Source organism: Paramisgurnus dabryanus, chromosome 13, assembly GCF_030506205.2.
Source record: "Paramisgurnus dabryanus chromosome 13, PD_genome_1.1, whole genome shotgun sequence".
Taxonomy (NCBI): domain Eukaryota; kingdom Metazoa; phylum Chordata; class Actinopteri; order Cypriniformes; family Cobitidae; genus Paramisgurnus; species Paramisgurnus dabryanus.
Window position 1 is genome coordinate 5338890 of NC_133349.1, and position 14853 is coordinate 5353742.

The window sequence follows — 14853 nt, forward strand, 5'->3', positions numbered from 1 at the left end:
ATGCAATTTTTGTGCCATTCTTATATTTAGGTATATACAATTAATCAAAAATCATATTTGTTCACTTTTTTCCACAAACAGAAACTTCCTGCATTGACAGGTGACTGAAATTTTATGATTTAATTTAATTTAAAGTATTTGCATCATGGGAAATCAAAAAGGATACAAATCTCTGGATTTACTGTAGGCCGGTTTCAAACTGCATGCACAAACAGCACTATATTTAGCTGCAAACATACAGCTGTGGCTATATAGTGAAAATTGTGCATTTAATTAATACCGGAATGTAATGTAATGTAAGCCTACAAGTCACACGTCTATAAATACAATGCAAATGCTGTAATCTGTTATTATAGACATTAAAATAACTATTCGTTGCTTATGCATGCAACGTGAGACAGGTCTTATGTTCAAATATTATGCATAATCTGTTCAATAATTCATTAAAGGGATAGGTCGCCCAAAATTGAAAATTTTTGTCTTGTTACAAACCTGGATAAATTTCTTTGTTCTGATAACAATGAAGGAAGATATCTTCAGAAATGCTTGTAACCAAACCGATCAAAGGCCCCATTCACTTAAATGGTAGGAAAAAAGAATACTATGGAAGTGAATGGGGCTCATGCACTGCAAAAAATGACTTTCCTACTTAGTATTTTTGTCTTTTTTTAGTAGAAAAATCAAAAAATTCTTAAATTAAGATGCTTTATCTTGATGAGCAAAATGACCTTAGAAAATAAGTTTAGTTTTTAGACAAAAAATATACAATTTAAGTGAATTTGTGCTTAAAATCAGCAAAAATAATTGAGAAAAAAAAATCTTTTTCTTAAACACTTAATTTAAGCAAAATTTTCTCACCTATTTGGCAGATAATTTAGCTTGTTTTAAGCACAAATTCTCTTAAATTTAATAGTTTTTGTCTAAAACAAGACAAAAATACTAAGTAAGAAAGTCATTTTTTGCACTGTGAACGGTTTCACTGCAAAAAATGACTTTCTTACTTAGTATTTTTGTCTTGTTTTCAGTAAAAATATCTAAAAATTCTTAAATAAAGATGTATTTTCTTGATGAACAAAATTATCTAGGAAAATAAGTCTAGTTTTTAGACAAAAAAATATACAATTAAAGCAAATGTGTGCTTAAAACAAGCAATAATAATAATAATAATATGCCAATAGAAAAATAAAACATTATTTCAATTAAGTGTTTATGAAAAAAGTAAACTTATTTTAAGAACATTTTTCTTATTCCATTGGCAGTTTTTTTTTTTGCTTGTATTAAGCACTAATTAACTTAAAGTTTACATTTTTTGTCTAAAAACTAGACTTATTATCCTAGGTCATTTTGCTCATCAAGAAAATACATCTTCATTTAAGAATTTTTTAGATATTTTTACTTAAAACAAGACAAAAATACCAAGAAAGTAATTTTTTGCAGTGTTGGTTACATTCCTCAAAATATTTTCCTTTATGTTTATAAGAATAAATACATTTATAAAGGTCTTTAACAACATGAGAGGGAGTAAATAATGAAAAAAAAATCATTTTTGGGTGAACTATCTCTTTAAGGATCGAACTGAACCTGTAGTTCCTGTATTTCTTGAAGCCCACATCACATGTGCATACAAGTGCTTGACTTTTTTTTAAATTATGAACAGAATATGTTTAAAATCCATACATTTTACAAAAACATGCAAACAGGCCACAGATAATGATTTAAGTGAAACCTCGATTTGAAAGTCAACGAAAGCATGCACGCAAGATAAAAATATAAAAATCCTTCAACATAAGAATTAAGTTCTTGTGCTCACTTTTGTTTTCTTCACAACCCACACATTTAGTTACTTCTCATCGTGACAGATTCATGATAAAATAACACTTAAATATCATAAGAAACTGCAGGGTATAAATAATGTAACGTTTAAGATATTGCATCTTGTTTTTGTTCCATTTCCTTCATTTTTTAAAATACTAATAATAATATCCAAAAATGCAATGGACACATCGTACCACTATGTGTGAATAATAATAAAAGGCAAGCTTGTTGTTGATTAAGTCCAATGTGTCACACTAAACTTTCTTTGACTATTTTGTCTCCATCTAGTGTCTGTACAATATACTGCTAAACCTGTATGTTACATTATTATAGCCATAGCAGCCATTTCCCTGACTAATTTACATTTTCCTGACTAGTTTACTAGCCTACCGTACCATGAATTACTTCTAAACAACACAGAAGGTAAATGTACCCGATGAATATTTTGGCATGAACCTCAGAGACGTAACATTTAACATGCACACATATTATCACTACTATCACCATCTACTTCATAGTTCAGTTTGTCCGAAAACATTCTCCAAAGCTGCAGGGGAAAAAATTATTAAAAAAACATAAAAGAGGAAGAATTTCACCAAGTTATTTTTAAACACTACATAGCTGCTATTGTGCCAAGTGGTGTCTTTTTCAAATCCACATCTGATGCATAGAAACTAGAAATGAAGTGACTTTTCTAGTGCAGATCTTAGTTCGCCCGTTAGATCACTCCAGTAACACCAGAGGGCGCCATTTCTCCTGTCTACATATAGACTAGTGCATGCTGCCTGGGTGTTTGGGATATTTGGCACTCTGCGAGGAAATGTACCGCTGTACTGGTTGCGATTCTTGTTGGTGGCCGAACAGAAACGTGTGCTTGCCGTTAATCCTCTGCGAAGACCTGGGCGGCTCGGACGCAGCGCGCGGGTCTCTGGGATGATCGAAGGGGTAGGATGCACCTCTGGTGGCCGGTGGATGCTGTGGAGATGATCTAGAAGAGAAGAGGAAGGTCCCATTGTTGGCATTCTGGTTAAGGTTAGACTCCAGCCGGCGTGGCTCCTGTCGTCTGGTCTGGTTTTCGGGGCGTCTTATAGAAACCTGAGCAAGTTTCTCTCCGAGCTCCTGCACTTCGTAGGCCAGCTGGTCTAATGGATGCTGGCTGCATGAAGACATGGGGTGTGAGAAGGCCTATATAGAGGAAATAGAGAGAGATCGGTTTGTACACACACACTTTTTAAAGTAATGTTGCACAATTTTTCCAAAATGAGTTTACCTGGGCGTGTAGCACACCCCGTAAATAGCAGCCCCTCCATACTCTCACACAGGGCCCTATGAGCAGGGGTAACAGGGGTTCGTACGGATCGTGGAGGGTCGTGGTGTTGTCTGAGGGATCAGAAAGGGAACAGGCTCTGATGAGACGTTCAAGTCCGGTCAGACTCTCGGAAGACGGAGCCCTGCGGTGACTCTTCCGGAAAGATCCGGAGTTTCCGCTCCGCCAGGGAGGCAGGTTGGAGGGACTGGAGAATGAACCACGGGACAGCTGGAACACAGAACCTGGCACTCCATCATTGTGCTGAGAGAGAGAGAGATGGAGAGAGAGACATAAGGTTTAACAAGAGGTTCAATCAAAAGGTGCGACCTAAATTTTGCGATCCTCTGTTCTGAACACATGCTACAGCACAATTAAAGACGGGGTGCACGATCTCTGAAAGCCAATGTTGACATTTAAAATCACCTAAACAAACACGCCCCTACCCCAATAGAATCTGGACCTTCTTTTGATAGACCCGCCCCACACATACCCAACCCAGGCAATGATGTCGGTTAGTAGACACACCCCTTACTGCTGATTGGCTACAAGTGTGTTTTGGTACTCTGCCCGACTCGCTTTCTCTAAGCGTTTCTCAAACATCGTGCACCCCGCCTTTAAGACATAAATACATATAAGTTATATTCAAGACCTATGCATGGGGTCACTAAAGCTTAATCTCACCCAGCTGCGTTCTTGGTTTCTATTGAGGTTTCCGTTGAGGACCGGAGGAAGACGGACCGGCTGTGACACAGGTTGGGTGAAGCGGGCTCGTCTCAGACTGCTGTACTGCAGGGCCCAGTCCCACACCGGGGGAAAAGGTGGGTCTACTGGTTCCTCTGGGTCACCCATAGGCAGCTCTCTCAGACCATTGACTGGAGTATAGCTCTGAGGCAAATTCTGTGGTGAAATATAAGGGGAACTTTCAGATCTGTATAAAAGAATTCGCAAATACAAGATGATTATGTCTTCTTTCTTCAGCTGAAAAGAAATTAAGCTTTTTTAGGAAAACATACCAGGATTTTTCTCCATATAGTGGACTTTAGTGGACCTCAACAGTTTACAGTTTCAATGCACCGATAAGTGACTCTAAACGATCCCAACCGAGGCATAAGGGTCTTATCTAGCAAATCGTTCGTAATTAAAAAAAAAAAACAAAGTACTTTTAAACCACAACTTTTTGTCTTGCACTAGCCATGTGATGCGCCAGTGTGACCTTAAATATTATGTAATCATGTCAAAAAGTCACACATTACATATGAAGAGTTTGGTCCCAAAACGCAATAAATCCATTTTGACTAATTTCTGTACAAATGTGTTTTCTAAACCAAGAAAGTGACAAGTTGAAAACCACTATTTTCTGTAAAAAACTTTCACATAGCATCTTAAGGGTATAATTACATAAAAAATTCAAATCCAGAATTTGACTTTCAAAGATGATTTTATTATAAAAACAAAATTGCATTTTTTTCTACAAAATGCAATAAATCCATGACAAGTTTTTTTCAAAATGCTATAAATCTATTGAATCAATATATAAATGTGCATTAATCTTTGCCATGTTATATTCATTTAGTTGACTAGTGGTATACACTGATTAAAAAAACATAAATGGCATTAATCAAAACACTTACTTTGTCATATTAAAAACACTGTCATTGCTGCTGTCATCCTTGCGACGTCGTCGCTGAACTTTATTGACAGCGATCAGCTCTAAAATGTTTTTGACCTGCTCAATTTTCGTTGACTTTGAGTAAAATAATGGAAAGTTTTTCATAAGATCCCATGGGGTCAATGTGTTATCATGACAGAAGCTTGATGCTGTCGGGAAACCAAGCAACAGCCGGCATTTTTCCTTTGCCCGAGTGCCTCTTACGTAAATTATTCGATTTTGATGGCTTATGTTTCTTCCCTGCCACAGAAAACCACCACAGGTTTATCAATGCCATCAAAAGTATTATTGTGATTATGCACTGTGATTGGTTAAGTAAGGGATAATGTAGAGGCAGCCGGTAGTTATTGGGAAATAAGCCCCGACAGTGTGATCAGGACCCGACGCGAAGCGGAGGGTCTTGTGTCACACTGAAGGGGCTTATTTCCCGATAACTACCGGCTGACTCTACATTATCCCGCTTATTACACGGCTACTTGTCACATAAGAAAAAAAAACTGGACATGAATATGAATTTGAAACATTTTATTGGCATATTTGTTTTAAATTAACATTTTTATCCTTCCGCAAAACTTTGCACAGATGCATAAAATGATCGTAATACCTTATTAAGATCCTCTGCTTCATACTTGTCTGTCTCCATTTTTTTCTCTTTAACCAGTCTTTGAGAAGTTTTAATGCCCATTCTGTATTTTTTTGTGTGTTGGCTTCGTAGCTGTCATGCTCTATTTTGTCAAGTTCAGTCTCAGTAAGCTCTCTGTGTCTTGTCGTGGTTGTCCAGTGTTTGACACAAGATGGCGCCAAACAAACAGTAATCTTTATTGGCGCAGAGCGATCTTACTCGTAAAAGTAGTACCGGCTATGCGTTATTATTTTGGAGCGGTTGTTATTCGAAAAGAACGAACCTGCAAATGTCTCAACTGACCAATCAGAATCAAGCATTCCAGAGAGCCGTGTAATAAGGGGATTTATTGCATTTTGCAAAAAAGGAAGACTGGCGTTTGTCACGGTTTGAAAAAAGGGAGAAAAGATGACAGAATAACACGTAAAATGTTATTCTGTCAGTATTATTTTTTTTTTAATACTGACCTGATACAATAATGATTTTGTGCGTAACCATTTTTATTTTAAAGCGTAACTAAACCCTAAACCAACTTTTTTTAGTTAATGATCTGTAAGAATGGGGCTTTATTAGTGCTGTTTTAGTAAGTTTTTTGACATTTGGGTATAAAGTGTTTAAATACTACATATATGGAGTAAAAACTTCTGAGTGCTGCCCTCTTCAGGTTGAACGTGGCTACTGCAGTTGAATTTTCCTATTGGATGGTGGGTCCAAAAAATAACTCGTGACGTTAAGAGGTTCAAGATCCGCACGCTCTTGTTACGATCTCACCACACACTTAGTTCGTCCCCTCTATCTCCGTTGGGATCTGCCCACTTTTCTTGCATTTTTTAAATATTGCCAGTGGGTGGAGTCAGGCTCTGACCAGGGGTTTAGTTACGCTTTAAAAATGGTGTTTATCTCGTTTTGGAACCAAACACTTTATATGTGAAACGCACACTTACACAAAGACATTAATTATTTTCCACATACAACAATCTCAAAACGGTCCTCTTTTTCCACAATTGTAGACACTTGAGCGGTAGTTTCGCATACGTCATGACGTGATTACGTAATACGTACGGTCACATGGTTAGTGCAAGAAGAGAAGATGAGGTTAAAAAGTTTTGTTTTTTTTGGGTGAAAATGACAATCATTTCTCTAGATTAGACAATTACGCCTCGGTTGGGAACATTTAAAGCCATTTGAAGCTACACTGAAACTGTAAACTGTTGAGGTCCACTAAAGTCCACTATATGGAGAAAAATCCTGGAATGTTTTCCTTAAAAAAAAAATGTATTTCTTCTCGACTGAACAAAGAAAGACATCAACTTTTTTATAAAAAGTGAAATATTCCTTTAACCGAGCAAAGATATCGTTGCCATAAATAACATCACTGTAATCTGTTATATTGGATTACTTTCACATTTATATTAAGGCATTCGGCATTCAATACGACTTACAGTGCATTCAAGATATACATTTTTTTCTAGGTGTTTTCCTTGGGGATCAAACCCACAAGCTTGACATTGCAACACAATGCTCTACCACCTGAGCTACAGGACCTACAGGGTTGGTCATTTGTATTGTAGATAACTACTTTTTAAACATGTAGCAGGACTAGTTAAGCTGCTTGCTAGCTTGTAGTTTGTAGACGGGTGCACTTAAGATTTGTGGTGAGGTGTGTATGTGAGCGTCGGTACCTGTGAGCGCCGACATCTTTCTCTCTGAGAGTTGGCCAGGAAGCTACTGAAGATCGGCAGCTGCACGCTGTCATGTAAAGCCAGCAGGTAATCTTCTGTAAACTGGAATCGTGCTGGATACTGCATCCACAGCTGCCACACACAGTCCAGGAACAGCAGGAACACAGGGGACTGCCGAAAACAGGGTACATAATACCCCTGATTTTAACAAGATTCATAAATCACAGTATAGGCTGCATTTTCGAAATAAAATGTTTTTTGGCCAAATTTAAGCCCGCACCATATGCATCCGTTTTATTTGAGTTGGTCGGATTGAAAAGTAACTTTTAGGAGGATCTCTTGACAAAAATGCAATATAATATACATAACTATATTATCAGTGGTGTATAAAGACCTTGTTTTTATTACCTAATAATAAGCAGTTTTTATCTACATATGCCGAGGGTCCCCTTACATGGAAGTCTTTGTCTTTTTTTTTAATAATTTTTTTTGGGCCATTTTTGCCTTTATTGATAGACAGTAGTTTTTGAGAGACGACATGAAAGTAGAGGTTGGAGAGAGGGGTAAGGGATCGGCAAAGGACCTTGAGCTGGGATTCGAACTCGGGTCGCCGGAAGTGCGTTTGCACCATATGTCGGAGCGCTGCCCACTACACCATTGGCTCCGACATCTTTGTCATTTTTATACAGTAACATTTAATGTTGATTGTAAAAAAATGACCCAAAAATGTATTTTCAAAATTGTTTGTATCTAATTTTTATTATTACAACACGCTAACATCTGACTATTAAAATTGTGTGTGCAATATTGAAAATTTGTAATGAAATATTTAAATAGAAATTAGAAAGAAATGTTGCTATTGATACTTTTTGCTATGGCGTGAATTATATGAATTGTTTTCATGTCCACCTCTTCTTTATCACAGTCTCTGTGATAGTTGATCCGGCTGAGGAATTTGTGTCCCGCTGTTATCCACTCCTTCTGGATAAGACTCTGAAATCCAGGCACAGTCCTGCAGTGAGGATCACACATCACCTGCACCAGACTGCTCACCACACAGTTCATATCTCGATCCTCGGATTCTGAGAAAGAAAGAAAAAACAAAAGAAATGTTTAGCAGATGCTTCTATCCAACGTGAATTACAAACGAGTGAGCATTTGACATTTTGTCTAAGAAGCCTGCATTGCAATAAGCACAGACTACACGGCTGTGTTTACAAGTAGCTAGAAGATAAAAGGTCTTTTAAATATAATGCATTGCAATGGCATCTGAGGGTAAAATGCATTATGCACAACAGAATTTAAGACAATCTTTTTTATAAACTGAACTGAAGTTCATTATTTTGCAAAAAAAAAAGCACTACACCTTTAACCCAAAGTGACCGGATTGTTTTATAATCTTAGAATATGGCTTTAGTTTTAACAGAGGAGTTTCCAAGACAGGGCTTAAGCTTAGTCCCATATTAAAATGCACGTTTAAGCCTTCTTAAAATATAACAACTTGCACTGACATATCTTAAAATATATCAGTGCCATTGTTTTGACTTAAAGGATCATTCAATTTTCTTAAAAAAAAATCCAGATAATTTACTCACCACCATGTCATCCAAAATCTTGATGTCTTTCTTTGTTCAGTCGAGAAGAAATTGTGTTTTTTGAGGAAAACATTCCAGGATTTTTCTCATTTTAATGGACTTTAATGGACCCCAACACTTAACAGTTTTAATGCAATTTAAAATTGCAGTTTCAAAGGAATCTAAACGATCTCAAATGAGGCATAAGGGTCTTATCTAGCGAAACGATTGTCATTTTTGGCAAGAAAAATAAAAAACGTGCACTTTTAAACCACAACTTCTCTTCTTCCTCCGGTTCTGTGGCACGCAAGCGAGACCTCACGTAATACATCATCACGTCAAGAGGTCACGGATGACGTATCGAAACTACACCCCAGTGTTTACAAGTGTGGAAACCGTTCCGACGTTGTTGTATGTGGAATGATACTAATTAATGTCTTTGTGTCAGTTTATTGTTTAAAATGGTCCGCAAATGTGTTTCATATATGTAACACGTGACCTTTCAACGGCATTACGCAATTACGTGAGATCGCGCTGGCTCGTCACACAACTGGAGGAAGACGAGAAGTTGTGGTTTAAAAGTGCATATTTGCTATTTTTCTTGCCAAAAATGACAATCGTTTCGCTAGATAAGACCCTTATGCCTCGTTTGGGATCGTTTAGAGTCCTTTGAAACTGCAATTTTAAACTGCATTAAAACTGTTAAGTATTGGGGTCCATTAAAATGAAAAGAATCCTGGAATGTTTTCCTCAAAAAAACATAATTTCTCCTCAACTGAACAAAGACATCAACATTTTGGATGACATGGTGGTGAGTAAATTATATGGATTTTTTAAAAGAAAATGGACTTATCCTTTAAGATGCATGCCAGAAATCTTTTTTGTAAGGTAGTAACTACTTTAATGTCCCAATATGACTAAGGCCTAGTCTAGGTTTATTTTAAACCCTGGAAAGGGAAAAACGCCCTTTTTTGAGCTTTCGTGCTGTGATTTGTGTGTTTCTCTGTACTTCACATGTGGTGCACAGGTTTCACAGTGATGGATGAGGAGTGTTAAACTCATTCCTGAAGTTATTTACTGATTGCCAGATGCAAAAAATATTGATGATTATTGAAGTGCAACGCTGGGTCACGCTGAGAAAAACAAACGGTTTAGAGGACTATTAAGTAAAAAATCGGAAGGCATTGCCAGATGTCACTGTTTATTGGTTTATGGGTTGGGAGAAAAACCAAAGCCATGTGGAAACGCTGTTATTTTTATATTTTGAGAAAGTGAAGCATGTAATTTCTGATTGACTCACATCTAAAAACACAAAAATCTTTTGGGCTCAAACAATCAAAACACAGTTGCTTAAATGTACTTATAAAAACAAAAAAACATTTATTTGTTTTCAGATAAATTGTTGCATGCTTATGCAAGGTAAAAATGTGAAAGAGATGTGAAACAGTCAAGCAGCAAGGTGAGTAACACACCTCTAACATAAAAATTTCTTTGTCTATTCGTTTATTTATTTTAAGGTATAGTTCAAAATTCTGTAATCATTTTTTCATCCTCAAGTTGTTCTTAACACTATTTTTGCTGATGGTAAGCACACATCTGATTGTAACCATTGCCATAGTAGGAAAATAAATAAATATTATGGAAGTATTGTGATAAATGAAGAAGAAGATATTTTAATAAATGATGAAGACGATGTTTTGATAAATGACGAAGAAGATGTTTTGATAAATGATAAAGACAATGTTTTGATAAATGATGAAGAAAATATTCTGATAAATGATGATGACAGCTGATTGTAACCACTACCATAGTAGGAAAACAAATATTATGGAAGTATTGTGATAAATGAAGAAGACAATGTTTTGATAAATGACGAAGACGATGTTTTGATAAATGACGAAGATGATGTTTTGATAAATGACGAAGATGATGTTTTGATAAATGACGAAGAAGATGTTTTGATAAATGACGAAGAAGATGTTTTGATAAATGATGAAGACGATGTTTTAATAATTGATGAAGTTGTTTTTGATAAATGATTAAGAAAATATTCTGATAAATGATGGTAAGCACACAGCTGATTGTGACCATTACCATAGTAGGAAAACAAAATATTATGGAGGTATTGTGATAAATGAAGAAGACAATGTTTTGATAAATGACGAAGAAGATGTTTTGATAAATGATGAAAAAAATATTCTGATAAATGATGATGACAGCTGATTCTAACCACTACCATAGTAGGAAAACAAATATTATGGAAGTATTTTGATAAATGAAGAAGACGATGTTTTGATAAATGATGAAGACAATGTTTTGATAAATGATGAAGAAAATATTCTGATAAATGATGGTAAGCACACAGCTGATTGTGACCATTACCATAGTAGGAAAACAAATATTATGGAAGTATTGTGATAAATGAAGAAGATGATGTTTTGATAAATGATGAAGACGATGTTTTAATAAATAATGAAAACGATGTTTTAATAATTGATGAAGTTGTTTTGATAAATGATGAAGAAAATATTCTGATAAATGATGATATGCACACAGCTGATTGTAACCACTACCATAGTAGGAAAACAAATATTATGGAAGGATTGTGATAAATGAAGAAGACGATGTTTTGATAAATGATGAAGACAATGTTTTGATAATTGATGAAGAAAATATTCTGATAAATGATGGTAAGCACACAGCTGATTGTGACAATTACCATAGTAGGAAAACAAATATTATGGAACTATTGTGATAAATAATGAAGACGATATTTTGATAAATGATGATATGCACACAGCTGATTGTAACCACTACCATAGTAGGAAAACAAATATTATGGAAGTATTGTGATAAATGAAGAAGACGATGTTTTGATAAATGATGGTAAGCACACAGTTGAAGGTACTCATTGGATTCCATAGTATTTGTTTTTCCTACTATGGAAGTCAACGGTTAAAATCAGCTGTGTGCTTACCATCATTTATCAAAATATCTGCTTTTGTGTTCATCAGAAAAAGAAATTCATACAGGGTGAGAAAATTATGAAAAAATTATGCACATTTAGTCATTTATTGCTGCTTTATAATCCCATTCTGCTTCATTTTAGTTTATTTTGCAATAAAGTTCAGATTACTGTAAATTATATCTTGCATATCAGTTCATATTATTATCGCTGACATACTGTATATACTGTAGATAGATACAGAGGAAACTGCAGCGCATGCGTAAGCACTCTGTAAGTACAAATGGTTTTGGTCTGAAGACACCACGTGTCGACAGGGTGCAAAGTTCAGAGACAGGTCAGATGTCCATTAATGATTGACATGACTAACCTTGAAGAACAACAGTCATGTGACCTCCTCGGAGTAAACAAGCAACCTCTGCGGCTTTTCTCAAACAGCACCTGTGGAGATACAATCACATCACACAGCAGGGTAAAACATACACACAATCACATCACACACAGCAGGCTAAACCACAGACACACACACACGCGCATGCATGCATACACGTTGTAGCGGTTTTCCCTCCCTTTTGGTTCGGTTTTATATGCTGGGGTGCCAGACAGGTTTTCTGTCATTAAGTTTTGAGTTAAAGTAAAGGAACCGTACAAAGGTCTTGTGCAGTCTGGTTTGTCAACACTAAACCCCTAACGTAATGAGAATAGGCCTAATAAACCCACAATAAATACAAAAAAACCATATAATCACCACTCCTTACACAGGAACATGCAACATTTCAACCACTCAGGACACATAGAATTGTTTTCAATATGTGTATTTCAAGAAAATGATCCGATTCAAATAATTAGTGAAAATAGAAGAGAAAAAAAACAATCATTAGTTTCCAACCCCAAAATATGCACAAGAAAATTATAATCCGTTTCAAAAGACCACAGCAATACACACAATAAGAAACCACAACAAAAATAGTTCAGATAATCACAATATAAGAAGAGGAAAATAATGTTTAAATCCTCATCCAAAGTCACAGTCAAAGTCAAAGCAACCTGTAATACACAGCGCAAATGTGTACTCACGCCACCTTTAACTGGTCTGCTACAGGTTTTCCGGGTCGGTTCAGTGCACTGATGATTCGTATGCTGAAGACTCCTACTCCAGACTAAATCCAGTAAAGCTTTTGAAAGTAGCTACTCGCTTTTGCTTCCCCTGCAGCGTCTGTACGACTCTCTGCTAGTCACCTGTGTTGACGATAGCTTGCGTCTTCCTGAAGCGCGATCGCATAAAACACGGACGATAACACTCGTTAAAAACAATGAATCGCCGCGGGAGATTTCATGCGGAGCTCCGCGAGACACCCCCCCTTTTCTTCATCACTGTCTTCCTTAAACATTTCTAGGAGTTTACGTTGTTGTTGTGCCTCGAGTTCTTGTGCAGACGGAAAGCAAGGCTTTAGCCTGGCAACATGTACTACTCTTAAGTCTTCTCCAGTATCCTCGAGGACAATTTCATAATTGAGAGGTCCCAACTTTTGGACAATCCTGTATGGCCCTTGCCATTTTGGAGCTATTTTGGCAGAAAAAAACTTCTCTGCCTTGGAATAGGGGTGAGTGCGCATCCATACTCTGTCTTTCACTTCAAACACAACTTCTCTCCTATTTTTGTCATAGTTGCGTTTTTGACGTTGACGGGCTGTATGTAGTCTCTGCTCAACATACTCCTTCATTTGACTAAGTTGTGTCACCTTGTCATAGCAGGAATCATCAGGACAAACCTCTCGTGGTTGTAATAGTACATCCATGGGACCTCTGAGGGAGCGATTGATGTTTAACTCTGCTGGTGTAACTCCTGTAGACTCATGGACGGCAGAATTAAGAGCAAATCTGAACTCTGGTAGAAGCTTGTCCCAATGTTTATGATTGTCACTGACATATGAGGCCACCATTGTTTTGAGTGTACGGTTAATTCTTTCTGTGAGATTTGTTTGTGGATGGTAAGCGGTTGTCATTTTGTGTTTTATGTTCCAGTTCCTACAGAGTTCTTGGAACACAGAGGAGACACACTGTGATCCTCGATCCGACAAGATGTAATCAGGAACCCCCCATCGGGTAAGAATCTCTCTGACAAGTATTTGTGAGACAATCTCAGCTGTGGCTTTACGCAGGCCAAAAAGTTCCACCCAACGCGAATAATAGTCCACAAAAACAATCAGAAAAACATTTCCTGATGAGCTCCTAGGGAATGGACCCATCAAATCCACTCCCAGCATTTCCCATGGTCGTCGTACGATGGTTTGTTGCAAGGTGCCAGGAAGTCGACGACATTCAGGCTTGTAACGCTGACAAATGTGACAGTTTTGCACAAATTCCTTGACATCTTGATTTAATTTAGGCCAGTACACCAACCCTTGCAATCTTTTAAAGGTTTTGAACCTGCCCAGATGTCCAGCGAGAGAGTCTTCATGAAGAGACTGAAGTAATTGAACTCGTAGAGCTTTTGGTATGTATACTTGGTACATAACTTTGTGTGGAAATTGTACAACTCTGTAAACTTTGTCTTCCAATATGGAAAATTTTGTAGATGAATTAACAGTGACTTCTCCTGATTGTACTATCTGTTCATACAGTTGGTGAATGTCCGGATCCATCTGCTGTGCTTTCCAGATGTCACAATCTGTGATGGGTAGTTCTTCAATCTTCTCTGATTTCCCTGGTGACTTACGAGATAAAGCGGTGGAACAAGTCAGGAGGCTTGGTTCAATACTGTCCACAGGGGCTCGGGACAAAGCATCCGGAACCGTATTATACTTCCCTTTTCGGTACTCTACAGTGAAGTTGAATTCCTGGAGTCGAAGTGCCCATCGAATCAGACGAGTGTTGGGTTTCTGTGTTTTAAAAACCCACATCAATGAAGAGTGATCAGTGACGACAGTGAAGAATTTCCCTTCCAAATAGTACCTCCATTTTTCGAGAGCCCATACGACTGCCAAACATTCTTGCTCGGTGGTCGTATAGTTCCTCTCTGCTGGATTCAAGGTACGACTGGCAAATGCCAAGACCTCCTCAGTGCCGAGTCCTGTTTGCTGCACTAGGACAGCACCTAAGCCAACCTCACTCGCATCAGTGAAAACGACGAATGGCAGATTTAAATTAGGGTGTCCTAACACAGGTGGAGACACCAAGAGCTGTTTTAAGTCTTGGAAGGATGCTTGACATTTCG

General features: G+C 37.2%; 1 protein-coding gene across 1 annotated transcript in view; it reads right to left on the reverse strand.

Moving 5' to 3' along the window:
- Positions 1-1335: 1335 nt before the first annotated feature.
- The window catches only part of mtmr11 (myotubularin related protein 11), a 56835-nt gene continuing 43317 nt past the window's right edge, over positions 1336-14853 (reverse strand). The window contains exons 12-17 of the mRNA XM_065298833.2: positions 12007-12077; positions 8007-8179; positions 7098-7268; positions 3806-4021; positions 3086-3385; positions 1336-3000 (exon numbers count right to left, since the gene is read on the reverse strand). Coding sequence (XP_065154905.1) covers positions 2587-3000; positions 3086-3385; positions 3806-4021; positions 7098-7268; positions 8007-8179; positions 12007-12077 — 1345 coding nt within the window. The 3' untranslated portion in view covers positions 1336-2586. The remainder of the gene's footprint in view (positions 3001-3085; positions 3386-3805; positions 4022-7097; positions 7269-8006; positions 8180-12006; positions 12078-14853) is intronic.